We start from the raw sequence: 16,433 nt of genomic DNA on the forward strand, positions 1-16,433 counted from the left end.
AGAATAAAGCAGAGAGATGCTTTGGGGAGTTTGGCCAGTCACAGGGGATGTGGTGTGAAGTGGCTGCAGATGACCCATATTCTTGTTTGGTTTTTTTTGGCCAGTCCTGGGCCTTGGACTCAGGGCCTGAGCACTGTCCCTGGCTTCCTTTTGCTCAAGGCTAGCACTCTGCCACTAGAGCCACAGCGCCACTTCTGGCCGTTTTCTGTATATGTGGTGCTGGGGAATCGAACCCAGGGCCTCATGTATACGAGGCAAGCTCTCTTGCCACTAGGCCATATCCCCAGCCCATGACCCATATTCTTAAAGCAAAAGTGATGTCACTTCATTGACGCATCATGGAACAGGAACAAAGGAGGGATACTGGAGGCTCTGACTTGAGCAACTGAAAAAAAGAAGTGCCCTTTATTCTACAAGAAAGATGGAGGAGAAGCATGTTTGAAGTAACTAAGATGGATGGAAAGTAATCAAGATCCAGTTTTGGACATGTTACACTGACAGTAGTGTTCAGACGTCCACAGGATGCTGTCACACAGGCAGTCTAGGAGAAGGAAATTTGGATGTCAGCCACATATAGCATTAAAACAGACACTGTCACCTAGAAAAAAAATGGCTCTCAATAGGGATAGTTCTTGTAGTTGTGGAAATGAGGTGCATTTCTATATGTCACCATGACTGGACTTGCTACTGATATTTACTAGGACAGAAAGGGAAACCAAGATATCCTACAATGTACATGACACATTTGCAAAGAACTGCCCATCATCCAACCAATGTTCGTAGGTTCTTCAGGTATCCACATGAGTGGAACACCATTTTTTTTTTTTTTTGTCATCTTGGCATAAGGTGGAGATGTCCTTCATTTTCACCAGAAGACAAGATACTCATTGCCCAGTTCTATGCTACATTGAACATTGTGAAAATCTAACCATCATAACAAAACAAGGGAAGGCTGCATTCTGATGGCTCAGAACTCAGAGTTCATTCACCAATTCACAACAATCTCATCATTCCCTCATTGGCATCCTTCATGATATCTGAGTCATCAAGGCTACAAGCCTAAATCAGGCTGTATCATCACTGTCAGGAGCACTGTGAGTCCTCTGATGATCAAGCTCAAGCACTTGCAGATTTAATACTTCCCTTTTATGAGAGTCAGAATACTATATTAATTTTTCATATGTCTGTTTGCAGAATCTCATCTCAGGACAGTAAAAGAAGTGTGACAAAGAAAATGAAGAGTGCTGAAGAGAGAGAGATGAGTGAAGAACACGTTTCCTAATAGAGGGTATAACCATGTGCTGGGAGGCCCAGCAAGTCCAGGATGGAGAGTGATGCCTGAACTGTTACTGCTGAGAAAATTATAGATGACTTTGGCCCACTCTAGGGCAGTGCTGGGGCACTGCCTAGAGCAGCCATGTAATCCAGGGCAGAATACTTTAATTACTGTGCTAAGCATTTCAGACCTCTTTCTCAATCCCAGTGCATCCCTTCCCCCACCACAGCATACTGGTTCTCAGGGAGCCCATCCTGGGGAACCCTTTCTCCTGTCCTGATGGGCCACTGGTTTATCCACTGCTCTCTTTAATCCTGCCAATTCCGGCCACTGAGGATTGCCACAGTCCACCCTCCAAGTCTGTACCTTGTTCAGTCGGGACTCAAACGCCAACGAGGTTGAAGACTTAGAACTTTTCATGCCAGAAGAGATTGTGGGGAGGGGCCGGGCACGGTCAGGGCCATGGCTACTGGCCTTGACAACTGGATTCCAGGGCTTGGCTGCGCTTCGCATGTTTGCCTTTCTGGAGAAGAACAAAAAGGAAAATTTGTGTTTCCAAAACATGAACCTGTGAGTGAAGTCTTAAAGCTTTACCCTCCCCCATCCCATAAACCCCATCCTCCACACTGGTAGCCTAGGGTCTGGCCAGAAATATCCCACTCCTGAGAGGATAGGCTAATTCTTATAACTCTAAAACAGATAGAACCAAATTACTGCAATGGATTTGTAGTATTATTGGCCTTGTGACATTACTTTTCAGCAAACGAAAAGCATATTCTGTCATGGATTGCTAACATGGTGTTCCACCATAGGTGCTCACAGACACACAGACATATATACAATGGGACAGCTTGAGTCAAGGTATAAGATGTCCATAGCCTTGCAATCTTAGGTCTGGTAAAAGAACAATCTCATTTTTCTTTAAGAGATATAAATGAATTACTTTGAAGTTACATTTCACAGAAGCACAAAATGACTCATTTTGGATAAAAATGGGTATCATTTTAAAAATTAATAAAGAATGTTTTAATTGGTAGACCTGACATAAGAGGATAGAGTAATTGCCATAACTGAAATAATTTATGAAAGAAAAATGATTCTCAGTAGCAGGATGCAGCTCTATGTTCAGATTTTCTTTGCCAGGAAGGGTGGCCTAGGCTTTGCCATTCCCCCATCAGCACTGTCATTCCTGAGGGAATTCCTTCCCTCACTGAGCATGTTGTTTCTTAGTCAGCAACATCAACAGGCTCAGATTAAAAGCCCTCACACATCTCATCCAGCTTTGACCCTGCCTCTGCCTGTCCTCATGGGTTCTGATGGCCAAGCATGTGACACAAAGCACACAAAACACAGAACACCAAAACTGCACTTAAAAAAAACAACCATAGGCTGGGCTGAGGGTGTGGCTCAAGTGGTAGGGAGTTCAAACCAAAGTACTGCCAAAAAGAAAATAAAAAAGAAAACAAACATTAAAAACTTACCCACAGCTGACAAACAGTTCCAGAGGCCACTCTTACAGGGCATAAACAGTCCCCAAAAAAGGGGTGGCTAAGCATCCTGAGCATTCTCTCCCTTACCCTATCCCCGTACAGCCACCAGGAGAAAACCACAGGCAGCTTGCTCAGCCAGCCACCACCTATGTTTCTGCCTTCTTCCCCAGCTGGAAGGAACACATTTCAACTGGCAAGGTCTTCTCTCTCCAAAGCCAAGCAGTTCCTCTTCCTGATTATAGAAAATGATTATCTGGGCACACTCATTCAAGTGCCTACCTGGTACTTTGCTGAATGTGGCAGTGATAAAAATATTCTTTGTTATTTGGGGCTAGAGGGATTGCTCAATGGCAGAATATTTGCCAGCATGCACAGGTCCTGCATTCTATCCCCAGAAGTATAATAACTATCTAAATAGATAAGTAGATCTTAATTCATTATTGAAAACAACACTTGATTTGTTTTCCTTATCTCTCCTAGGAAAACCATGTGTGCTTTCAGATATTAGATGCATTCAGAACCTTCTTTGTCTCTTGCTTGGTTCCAACTATCATGATTTTTATTTAAAATTCTGTATTTTAAAAAGCAGCTTACCTCTCTTGTACTTTACTAATGTTTAGCACTGATTATTTTTCTTTCCCAACCCACCATTTTTTTATCACTGGTTTCCACAGCAACAGTGAAAGAACGTCTAGGTGCAGACCTGTGCCGTCAGTAATTTCATTAGGACTCCCTCCCAATATAAAATGAACTAACAAAGCTCCAGTGGAACTGGTGCATTTTACCCATGACAACAGAGCCAACCAGGGACATATCAATGTGCTTTATGGAGATGGTTTCAGTAATATATCCTCCACTCAACCAACATGCCTTTTATGTTAGAAATGACAATTGCAGGTCTTACTTTTATGAAACATATGGTGATCTTGCAATGCTTCTGCAACAACAAAAAAAGGATGGACATTTTCCTTGCCAACCATCTTCCCTGACAATTTAAGAGTCTAAAAAGAAAGGAAGGAAGAAAAAAGGGAGGAATGGAGGAGAGAAGGAAGGGAGGAAAGGAGGAGAGAAGGAAGGAATGGAGGGAGGAAGAGAGGAAGAATGGGAGGGATAAAGGGAAGAAGGGAGAAAGGGAGGGAGGGAGGGAGGAAGGGAGGGAGAGAGGGAGAAAGGAAGGAAAGATTTCATTAACTTCCCCAACAGGCTCTTTTTTTGTTTGTTGTTTATTCATTTTTTATTGTCAAGATGATGCACAGAGGGGTTACAGTTACATACTTAAGGTATTGAATACATAAACATTTCTTGTCATACTTGTTACCCCCTTCCTCATTTTTCTCCCTCCTTCCCTTCCCACAACCACCCACCTTGCTTCCATTATTTTTTAACCTTCCCAATGATGGACATCACTATTCTAGTCTACATTGCTTATGAACTCTATGAATATTAACAATAAAACAATTCCTTCCAGGTCAGGTGGTATGTACATTTCTTTCATTTTGCTTAGTGTAACCAGTTCCTTCTTTTTCTCTCATTTCTTCCCTCTCCCCCACTGCCCTTGAATTGCTTAGTTTGCTTTCATCAATATCCATTGCAGGTGTTGGGTCCCCTCTACTGTATTTTTTTAAATCCACGTTCCATTCATTTTGTGCCCTTTTGTGCTTCCCTCAGATATGCACGTGTATATACCACAGAGCCATCATCTTCTTGATCTCTGTATTTCATGTATCTGGGAGTATATAAGTGCACTACCATGCTCAGCCCTCTTGGGACCTTATTAAGCATTTCCCTATCCTCTCTGACCCACAGTGTTCTCTTGATACCCTTGGGGTCTTCTGGAAACTTCTCTCTCCCTCATGTCCATCTGGAACAGATCCATAGTCAGGTGTGTCCTCTGAGTTGTCTGCCTACAGTACATAGCCCATATTGGCCCTGTCCTCTCTACTTACAGGACCACCTCCTGTTAGAAGGGGAGTAAGTACATCCCTAAAACTACTTCTAGCTGTCTGTAGGCTTTTACAGTCACCTCCCTGCAGCACCCCAACCTTGTAAAGCTCTCTGATACAGGGAGCCAGTTATATAAACACTGCAGTTACCTGAGCCTAGCAAGGTGCTGTACATATTCAAGGTGGATGCTAAATACTCATTATAACCCTGGGAAGTGTTACCTTCTTCTATGTTCTGAATATTTGTGACCCGTCCCTGCCATGCACAGTTGAAATTAAGTCATCAGTATGGTATTGTTGGGAGGTGATAAGGCTATGGGGCAGAACCCTCATGAATGGGATCAGTGCTTTAGAAGAGGTCTGAGGGAACTTGTGTGCCACTCTATCAAGGGAGAAATAATTATCTGTGACTAGACAATGGGCCCTAACCAGAGAGGGGATGTGTTGGTACCTTAATCTTGGATTCCCCAGCCTCCAGGACTATGGGCAATGCATTTGTACTGTTTGCAATATTTCTATTATAGCAGCCCCAGTAACCTAAAACACTCCCACTGCACAGCTGGGGAAACTTCATTTGGTTCAGGAAGGTTTAGTAACTTGCCCAAATTATAGAGTCTATCTGCAGCCAAGATTCAAACGCAGTTGGAACTGGCTCCAAATCCTATGTACTCAAACACTAGGGATGGATATGCCTCTCTGAATAATCTCTGCTCACATGGGGAAATATGAGGGCTTGTAATGCATCTGGTCTAGATCCACGTCCATTCTCAACGTGTGAGTTCAGACCTTCCACATCTTCACCAAGAAGATGGAGCGATGAACAAGCGATGGAGTGACTTAACAAAACCATGAAGACAGAAGATTGCATATATTATAGTATTGAGCACACAGAAGGCTCTCAATCAATAAGAGCTGCCTTCCAGACAAAGAATCTAAACTGCCAGGTGTTGGTGGCTCATGCCTATAATCCTAGCTACTCAGGAGGCTGAGATCTGAATATCACAGCAGGAAGGTAGCCCGGGTGGAAAATGTTTGTGAGACACTTATCTCCAATTAATTAGCAAAATGCTGGAAGTAGAGGTGTGGCTCAAGTAGCAGAGCACCAGCTTTGAGAGAGAAAGCCAAGCAAGAGTATAAGATACTCAGTTCAAGTCCCAGTATTGGCACCAAAACCAAAACCAAACAAAATTACATCTGTTAATTATGTCAAACAGAAAACTTCTCTGCTTTATTAACACACATCAACTGACCAATTAGATACAAAGGGCAAGAGGCCAGCAAACCCAACAGATCTGAGGAAAGTGTTCTATGCACAAAGCAGCTTTTTTTTTCATTTAGAATTTTGAAAGGGGAAAAGTAGAGCCACAATGAAACAGGAGGGCAGATGCCTTGCAGTCATTACCATTGGTCATATTAAATCTGACCTGCAGAAGGATAAACACAGGTGGGAATGTTTGCTGAGTAATGAATTAGTAATATAAAATAGGGATCTCTGACTAACTGCATCATAAGGATCAAATTGATTAAGAAACTACAGTTGAGTTTAGGAACACAAGCCAGTCAGACACTGGTGGCTTATGCCTGTAATGCTAATATTCAGGAGGCTGAGATCTGAGAATCGTGGTACAAAGCTAACCTGAGCAGTAAATCCCCTGAGACTCTTATCTCCAATTAACTACCAGGAAACTAGAAGTGGAGCTGTGGCTCAAAGTGGTAGAGCATTAGCCTTGAGTGAAAAAGCTCAGACCCTTAGTTCAAGGCCCAGGATGGACAAAAATAAAAAGGAACTCATTCCCATGACAGGATGGGAGGTGGAGAAGAGAGAGTAAAGAAAGGGTCTTCGAAGAGGAATTTTCTTTAAAAATTTCAAACATTTTGTCCTCTCGCTATGCCTCTTTCCTGCTCAGAATAGTGTAAGACTTATATTGAAATCGCAACTCGTGGTTTGCGCAGCATAGTAGAAAAGAAAGAGTGGGAGATGAGGAGAAAGGAAAACAGAGAGAGGGGACAGCTATTTTAGGACAAGGTGCTTGGGCCTAGGAAAGCCAGATCCCATTTTAGGGCATCTCCTGCTTCCTGTAAACATGTTGTGCTTCAGAATCGCCACCTTCACAGCCTGTGTTAGGGGATTATCTTGGGGCTTTGGCTGTATTTTCCTTTTAAGGCAAGAAAACTGGAAGGCAATTTGGAAACCGTTCTGGACAATCAGAAAATAATGACGAATCTCTAGGAGTGGGAGAGGGCATTCAGGTCTCAGCTGCAAGTACAATAAGCATTAGGAAGCGGAAAGCTGAAGCATTCAAGTCTGAGAACTAAGAAATAAGAATGTGCACATAGCTCAATTACCATGGGACTCGGCAGGAAATGGAACATAAGTGAGCAACATGTTGAAAATAGCTGGCTGGAGTTTGTTAGAACAGGGTTGAGTTTGCTCCTGACCTCTTCTACAACAGTGGTTCCAAGCTTAGGAGTGATTCTGCCCACAGGAGGCATATGGCAAAATGTAGGGGCATTTATAGCGGTCACACCAGGGGTACTACTGGGCAGAGCCAGAGTCTAGCTGCTACTAGGCATCCTATAACCCAAAGGGAGCCCCATGATAGAGTAGCATATGGCCTAACATGCTAGCAATGCCATGGTTGAGAAATTCAACCTTGAAGTTAGAAAAAAGGACCTGGGATCCAGGGTCTTAGGAACATGATACACCTGGTGTTCCCATCTACTGTGGAAATGTTAACAAAATACGTCTGGTTAGACAGCCAAGGGAATCCCATATTTGAGCAGATGCCCACAGGAAACACTTCAAAGATGATTATTTCCTGTGGCCTTGAGATGAAAAATTATTCCATTCTTTCCTGAGAAATAAGAAAAAGTGAAGATTTCCATGAAGCATCAGAAAGAAAAGTACAAATTCAAACTCACTGTTCCCATCTGTGGATGTTGCTGGAAGAAAAGGAGAACCAAGAAGTGATAAAACAAAAATGAAATAAGAAAAAACACACTGGGCCATTTGTATATCACAAATTACACTTCCCCAAACCTGAAAATAAATAAGCATCATCAGTAGAAGAGGAACTGGCCAAAACTATGACTGGCCTATGAACAGAGAGATAAGAAATGGGGTAAGAAGCAGAAGCATACTACAAATAGGAAATTCAGAGCACAGGCAGAGTCTGTAATCTGGCAGCTATATTGAGACTAAGGGTTCAGAATCACCAGTCTGTGACGTCCATCTGTCTCCAAAGCTAAACCAAGAAGCCCGCATGCCATCGAGCTGGATGACCACTAATGGGCAGTTAACTCCTTACCTAAAATGTGGCTTTGCATCAGAGAACTGAACATTAGAAAAGGCAGTAATAGAACAGGAGATGGAAATAAAATCCTCCAAAAGCCATTTCTTTGAGAAGCATTTTAAAGAACCTATTGCAGAGTAACAAAGTAGAAATAACAACTATAGCATAGTAGGGAATTGGAGGCTTCCACCTTCCATTAGGTTAAAGCATCCCAAACCATGTTTATTCCTGGTCTGTTGGGGTTGCCAGCTGGGAAACTCAGGTGAGCTGGGAGAAACTGCTGCCAAAACTGTGGGTAGGGTTTGGAGAAGCAACAGGGAGGTGGCAGAACCCCAGAGTCAGGATTTGTAGCATTCCTAGGTCTGCAAGGAATGAAGGAGGAAGCAGTTAGGAGTTGAACCAGTTTTCAGAAGCTGTAGCCTTCAGTGGAAAACATAACCAAGGGTGGAAGTGGGAGGATCAGTGGGGAAAGAAATGCCTCAATGGAGCTGATTCTCCCTTCCCACCAGTGTGCCAGCCAGTGCTGGGGAGGCAAGGGGGGTGGTGTAGCACAGCTGCAGTGTCCCAAAGCTAATGTTGGAGGCAAAAAGAAGCCTAGGACACTCACCAGCTTTCTCAGCATTGCTCACTTCATCATTACCCTGCAAAGTGAGTTCAAGTCTCTCCACCTAGAAAGTGTTCCCCCAGTCGGGTGGGTCTCCTGAGAGCTCCTAGTTGGTCTGTCTACATATTTGTTTGTCCAACTGGCCTGTAAGCTCTCCTGAGGGCAACGGAGCCTTAGAATACCTGCCTGCCTACCACCAGCTTTAGCAAAGGGTCCAGAATAGACCATCAATAACTAACCTTGCCCCCAACTTCCCCATCTATGACAAGCATAGCCTTTCTCTAACTTTTCCAGACTTAAACCTCACAGTCATCTTGAACTCTGTCCTTGTGCCTTCATTTCTCAAATTCACAGCTGCCCACACAGGCAGATCAGACCTAATAGCTAGTGTTTCCAGTGGGAGCCCTTCCTTTGTCCCCAGTGCAGACGGTGCTGAAGTCCTCCTGGAACTTATCCCTCCCCAGATTGCTGCAAGACTTCTGAAGATGCAGCTGGGATCACTCACTCTCTATCCAAAATCTTTCATTTTTTCTTATTTTAAACTAATATTAAACAACACCATCTATGAGTCAGCCACAGTGCTCAGCATTTCTTTATATCATCTCATGCTGCTGACTACTTTGCTAGGCAATGGTTGTCATCTATGTCTTACAGATGGACAATAATGAATGCCAAGGAATCTGCTAAATCCTCCAAGGATGACACAAATAGTGCCCTCTCAGGCTGTGCAACAAATCCTGGGGTCATTGAATCTCCTCATTCACTGTCGTGGTCTATTCAAAGTGCTACCAAGAAATAAATTATGGTAGTGTGCTTACTTAACATGCACAAAGCCCTGGGTTCCATTCCTAGCCCCTCGAAAAAATACCCTTACACTGGGTAATTTATAAACAATAGAAATTCATTCTTCATAATTTTAGAGGCTGATAAGTTTGGCACCAAAGCAGATTCAGTGTCTAAAGAGAGCTCCCTCTCTACTTCATGATGGCACTTCTTGTTGTTGTTGTTTGTTTCTTGCCAGTCTTGGGGCTTGGGACTCAGGGTCTGAGCACTGTCCCTGGCTTCTTTTTGCTCAAGGCTAGCACTCTATCACTTGAGCCACAGTGCCACTTCTGGCTTTTTCTGTTTATATGGTGCTGAGGAATTGAACCCAGGGCTTCGTGCATGCTAGGCAAGCATTCTACCACTACACCACATTCCCAGACCCAATATGGCACCTCTTGCTGTACCTCACATGGCGGGAGAGACAAGAGAGTGCCCAGAGCCTTATATATATATATATATTTTTAAATTAACATTGTATTATACAGGTAATGTGCAGAGGGGTTAGTTACATAAGTCAGGTAATGAGTACATTTCCTTTTGATCAGTGCAATCCTCTCCCTCATTCTCTCCCAGGTTTTCCCCTCCCTACATTCTCTCTCCTAACATAGCGCTAAATCATTCCAACATAGTGTCTAGTGGATTTCACTGCTGAACTGGTTCACCTTTTGTCCCACTGTTTCTGTGCTTCCTTTTCCCTCCCCAAATCAGATAAACTTATATACAAGACAGCAACAGAAGATAATAAATCAAAGAAAAAAGGAAAGAAAAAAAAAGAAACACAAACAGTAAAATAAAAAAACCCTTGCTTCCATTTCTTGGAGTTCATCTCGATAAGCACCATTTTATATGGTTATGTGCATGCAGAGCCTCATTTATAAGAGCACTAATCCCAATCACAAGGATGGGTGGGGCCCTCATAACTTACTTCCCAAAGGGCTCTTCTCTTAATACTCCATCACATCAACTTGTAGGCTCCAACAGATAAATTCAGTGATGAGCATCCACCAAATTAACCAACTATTTACCTGAGTTCAGCTAGAACCATGATCACCACTTGCTCTGCAGTGTGGCCAAGCTGGGATCTTCTCTATACTCCCACTGAGCCTCACCGTTTTCATCCTGGGATATTTCTTCACCTATCCAAGACCCTCACTTCAGGAATGTTCTATTCCCTCTTTCCAGAATCCTTTTGATCAAGACTTTATTACAAGGACTTTCTGATCTTCCTACCTCTAAACCTCTACCAAAATTTCTATCTCTTTTTTTCTTGGCAATATTTATGTCCAGGACCACTGCTCCTTCTGAGCCACTACTAACTCTCACCTGAATTCTGCAGCATCCCCTCATCAGCCTCTTTGCCTTTGTTCTTGTCTCTTCTTACCCACTACAGTTAATACTCACTCGGCAGCTAGAGGAGTCTTTTAAAAACATAAAGCATAACCAACCCACTTAAAAATAGTAACAACAGACATGCAAATCAATGAAACAGAATACAGTGTCCAGAAATAAAATAGTATATACTATAACCAACTGATCTTTGGCAAAGGCACCATGGACACTCAGTGAGGAAAGGATAATTTTTTTAAAAAAAGTGATGGAAAACAGAGTATCTACTTACAACCAAGAAAATGAACTCCAGTTTTACCCCATACAGCAAAATCAACTCAAAAAAGAATAACTGTACAAAGAGCTGAATCTGTCAAATTCATAGAAGAAAAACATAGGGAGAAAGCTTTATGGCATTTGGTCTCAGAAATGATACCAAAATCACAGACAACAAAACAAAAATTAACAGTGGCACAACATCAAACTAAAAAGATTCCCACAGCAAAGGAAGTAACACAATGAAAAGACCATTCAAAGAATAAGAATGCAAACCATATAACTGAAAAAAGTTTAATTCCATAAAGTATTATAAATAAATAAGTAAATAGCACTGATTTTTTTTAAAAAAGATTACATTCAAACCATCATCATCAGAAAATGTAGTCAATATCAGTGAACATCAGGGAAATGTTAATGACTGTAATCCTAGCTACTCAGCTGAGACTTAAGGATCATGGCTTAAAGTCAGCTTGGGTAGGAAACTCTGTGAGACTTTTTATTTCCCACTAACCACCAAAAAGACACAAGTGGAAGTGTGGCTCAAGTGGCAGAGCACGAGCTTTGAACAAAAAAGCTCAGGGACAGTGTCCAAACCCTTATCTCAAGTGCTAGACAGGGAAAAAGGAAAGGGCAGCCCTTTCACATTGCTCATGGCTATATAAACTGGTGTGACTACTATGGCAAAGAGTGCAGTAAGGCAGCTACTCAAAAAATTAAAAGTTAGGGCTGGGGATATGGCCTAGTGGCAAGAGTGCTTGCCTCATATACATGAAGCCCTGGGTTCCATTCCCCAGCACCACATATACAGAAAATGGCCAGAAGTGGCGCTGTGGCTCAAGTGGCAGAATGCTAGCCTTGAGCAAAAAGAAGGCAGGGACAGTGCTCAGGCCCTGAGTCCAAGCCCCAGGACTGGCAAAAAAAGAAAAAAAAAAAGAAAAATAAAAAATTAGCCAGCTGCTGGTAGTTCACATCTGTAATCTCAGCTACTCAAGAGGCTGGGACCTGAGGATCATGGTTCAAAGCCAACCTGGAAAGGAAAGTCCATGAGACTCTATCTCCAATAAAGCAAGATGTGGAAACACCCCAAGTGTTCATGGACAAGACTAACAAATTAAGAAAAGGTGATGTAGATAAACAATGGAATTTTACTCAGCCTTTATAGAAAAGGAAATCCTGGGAAATAAGTGTAGCTCAGGGGTGGTACCAAATATGAGCAGAAGCCTGGGTTCAATTACAGAACTGACAGGGAGGGAAGGTGCAGGGAGAATGAAGAGAGGAAGAGGGAGAGGGAGAGAGAAAAGGAGAGAAAGAGATACTTCATAATTCCTCCTATATAAGTTATCTTCAATAATCAAACTTATAAAAGTAGAAAATGACACAGTAGTTACCAGGGGACAGGAAAGGGACAGATGTAGGGATGGGGCTATTGTTCAAGGGGTACAAGGTGATAGTTATACAAGTCTGACACAATGTTGCTATATGACTGACATTAGTGCCTGTAGTCAACAACAGGGTGTCATATACTTAAACTTCTAGAAGTGAGGGACATGTTCATTACCTTGTTTTTGGTGATGGTTTTCATGGCAATAGGTTTATATTCAAAATCATGAATTTTTAAAAAATTTACACTATTGTTATTGTAAATGTGGTATACAGAGGAATTACAATTGCCTAAGTCAGGTAATGAGTACATTTCCTTTTGTACAGTATCTTGTCTTCTCTCACTTTCACCCAGTCCCTCCCTCCTGTCTCTACTCATGAGTCGTATAGTTCACTTTAATCAATGTCCAGTGAGTTCCACTCCTGTATTTTTTCACCCTTTTCTCCTTGAGTTCTGTACCCTCCTCCCAACTCTCCTGAAGATATACATGAAAATATACCATACATGAATAAAATAAGACAGAATCATCAAAAATAAAAATTTTTAAAGAAAAAAGAGATCACTTATTTCAATATGTTGGAGTTCTTTTCGATGTGTGTGTATATATACATATATGCACATATATACATACATATACATATAATTGAATATAAACAGGTATGTAGAGATTGCATCTTTGTAGTTCTTTACTAAAAGTGTCCTCTTTTTGTCTCACTATATGTGAGTATCTGGAAGTGTATTTTATATACATTGGATATGTGCAGTTTCTGTATATCAATCATATCTTAATTAATTAATTAAAATCCTTTTATATACAGTGCAATGAAAAGTTTTTAATTTTTAGCCATGGGCTGGTGGCTTATGCCTGTAATCCTAGCTACTCAGGAGGCTGAGATCAGAGGATTGCTGTTCCAAGCCAACCTGGGCAAGAAAGTCCATTGAGAAGTGGATCTGTGGCTCAAAGTGGTAGAGTGCTAGCCTTGAACAAAAGAGCTCAAGGATAGCTCCCAGGCCCTGAGTTGAAGCCCCATGACCAACAACAACAACAAAAAGTAATTTTTTTTCTGCTCAAGGCTGGTACTTTACCAATTTAGCCATAGATTCACTTCTGGCTTTTTGGTGAATAACTGGAGATAAAAGTCTCATTGACTTTCTTGCATGGGCTTATTTCAAACCAGTATCTTCAGATTTTAGCCTCCTGTGTACCTAAGATTACAAGTGTGAGCCACTGGAGTCCAGCCAATTTTCAATTCTCTAAACAGCTTTATGTGATGGCTAATCCTGCTTGTTAGCTTGACTGGATTGAGAGACACCTAAGAGATTAGTAAAGCACACCCCTAGGTATGTCTGTGAAGACATTTCCAGAGGTGACTGGCATGTGAGGCAGCAAATGAGAGTAGAAGACCTGCCCTGAATTTGAGTAGCATCACTCAAAAGGCTGAGGGTCTGGATGGCAATGGAAGAAGGAGGAAGTCACTGAATGCAGGCATGTACTCTTTTGCTTTCTTTGCTTCCAATCCAGCATGAGATGTTTTGTCTCACTGTGGGCCAAAAACAATGGATCCCAGTGACCACGGATTGAAACCCCTGAAACATGAGCTAAAATAAACCTTTCCTCCTTTAAGTATGTTGTCACATCCATGGAAAAAGCATACACTGTGCAAGGGTGTTAAAGGGACTGACTGCTCAGTGGTAGAATATATTTTCAGCATCCATACACATTACCCTGGGTTCAATCCCTAGCACCAACCAAACAACACACACACACACACACACACACACACACACACACACCCCACACCACACCACATCACATCACATCACATCACATCACATCACATCACATCACATCACATCACATTATGTCACTTCCTATGAGGAATATTCCAATTGTCTTCCATTACATTTGGAATAAAAAGCCAAGCTCTGTGTCATGATCCCCAAGGTCCCAGACTGTGCCCACCTTCCTACCATGGCTCCACTCACTCTCCCCTACTCACTACACTTCAGTCACACAAGCTGCCCACGCTTGCACATGCCCAGCCAGTTCCCAACAAAGAGCTTTGTACTCATTGCTCCCTCTGCCAAATGTTCCCCCAGATCCTCACATGCTGAGTTTCTATCTCCTCAGACTATCTTTGCCCAAGAGTACTTCTTCTAAGAGGCTTTTCCTTCCCATTCTCTAGAATAGCACTCTCACTCTCTACATAAACCCCAGTTTATTTTTTCAGAACCTTTATGATTAAAAAAAAAAGGATTACTGTCATTGACTGATGATGCTATGGTCTGGGTCTGAAAGGTATCTGCATTGGAGGTTTGGTCTCCAGCCCATGGTGCTTACTGGGAGATGGTGGAATCTTTAAGAGATGAGTGGAAGGAAGTCAGGTCACTGGGGGGCATGTCTTTGAAGGGGACACTGGGATCCCAGCACCTCCCTTTGTCTCTTTGCTTTCTGACCAGTTAGATGAGAAGACTCCTCTGCTATGCCCTCCTGCCATGGTATACTATGCTACCACAGACAGGCCCCCAAAACATAGCTAAGGACTATGAACTGAAATCTCTAAAACTATGTGCACAAAGAAGCTTCTCCCTCCAATTATCTCAGGTATTGTTACAGTAAGGGAAAGATGTCTCATATAGTTAGTGATAGCAGGGCCTTGCCTCTCTTGTTCACCACAGTATTCCTGGCATACAGTAGGTATTCAGCAAATACCAGTTGCTGAGCATTAGATCCTGAATTTCACAGAGCACACCCAGCTACTGCCCCCCTGCAAGGGAGCTCCTTAAAGACACACAGGCTCCAGCACTGACTCCTGTTAGACTTATGAAGATTTTCTGAACAATTGGGAAAAAAAGCCCCCAAATTGCTTTAAGGATGACAATCCCATAATAAAGATGCAGAGCTTCCAGCACTACTGCCTTGAAAATAATATCCATGTTGATATATAACCATTTACATTATAAGATGTAATTTCACTAATTCAATCATGCTTGAAAAATAATTCTTAAAATTATTCAATATCAAATTTCTAAAGACATCTAATTTCCTAATTTATTTCTGAGTGATAGCCTTTTAAATCCTTAAGATACATCCTAATTCCAGTTGTAGCAAATGATACTTTACATTTTTATTGATTTAACCGTATGTCATAATGCAGACACAATAAATGAATTTGTTAGTAGAGGCTTTGTATCATGGGAGCTGGTGTAACCACAGATTTAAAGAATCAGAAATTTAAAGAATTGAGTCTGAGTATCTCTTTATCTTTTACTGAACCTTTTCTGTTTCTCTGTGCCTGAGACCCCTATGTCCGGTGGCATAGAGACAAAGCCTGTCAAGGATGTCACAACACAGCTTCCAAGGCAACAGGCCAGTGTGACTGCATTTTGTTCTATTTCCTCTTAGGAACATTAGAGGGCACACTGCCCCACCCACCCAGCACTTGAACTACTAAGACCTAAGAGGGTCTACTACTTAGCACAGATGCAATAACAGATTCTCGGTGACAAGGCCCCTTGCCAAGAAAGGGCCTGGACAATCCAAGGAAGCAAGATGGGACAACCTCTCACTCACACCTCCACTTCCATTGTTGTTGCTGTTGCAGAAAGGGTCTGATGATTCTGAAGCCCTGATGGAAAACTCAAGATCCTCCTGTCTCAGACTTGTAAGTCCTAGATTATGGATGCTCAAATGCATCTCACTTCTGATTCAGAGCTGGTGTCATGAGAGTTGGTGTCAACTCTTCTACCATCCTGGAGGAAACAAGCCTTCCAGTTAGTAAGCTCCAAGTTACATAATGGTACATCCTCAAATGCTTCATTTAATTGAAACTGTTTATCTTCCTTCTGAAAGGAGTGTACTTATCTACATTAGCTCCTCATCACTCATCCTCATTTATATCAAAGGTAGGGGATTCTCAGGATGCCAAGGAAGGGGTTCACCTAGCAAAGGTCCAAGCTGTCTTGACTGATTTCTGATAGTGTATGGGAATGGGTGCACTGGAAGGAGACAAACA

General features: G+C 42.2%; 1 protein-coding gene across 7 annotated transcripts in view; it reads right to left on the reverse strand.

Annotated features, from left to right (window-relative positions):
• The window catches only part of Specc1 (sperm antigen with calponin homology and coiled-coil domains 1), a 273,509-nt gene that overhangs the window by 191,756 nt on the left and 65,320 nt on the right, over positions 1 to 16,433 (reverse strand). For 6 of the 7 annotated variants that reach the window (XM_048366744.1, XM_048366746.1, XM_048366743.1 and 3 more), the window contains exon 3: positions 1,643 to 1,799. In XM_048366744.1, the coding sequence (XP_048222701.1) occupies positions 1,643 to 1,789 (147 nt within the window). In that variant the 5' untranslated portion in view covers positions 1,790 to 1,799. Of the gene's footprint in view, positions 1 to 1,642; positions 1,800 to 2,757; positions 2,964 to 16,433 lie in introns of those variants that run through there. The other variant, XM_048366745.1, reaches the window with a different exon arrangement.

The sequence above is a fragment of the Perognathus longimembris genome, chromosome 17 (assembly GCF_023159225.1).
Source record: "Perognathus longimembris pacificus isolate PPM17 chromosome 17, ASM2315922v1, whole genome shotgun sequence".
In the NCBI taxonomy this organism is placed as follows: Eukaryota; Metazoa; Chordata; class Mammalia; order Rodentia; family Heteromyidae; genus Perognathus; species Perognathus longimembris.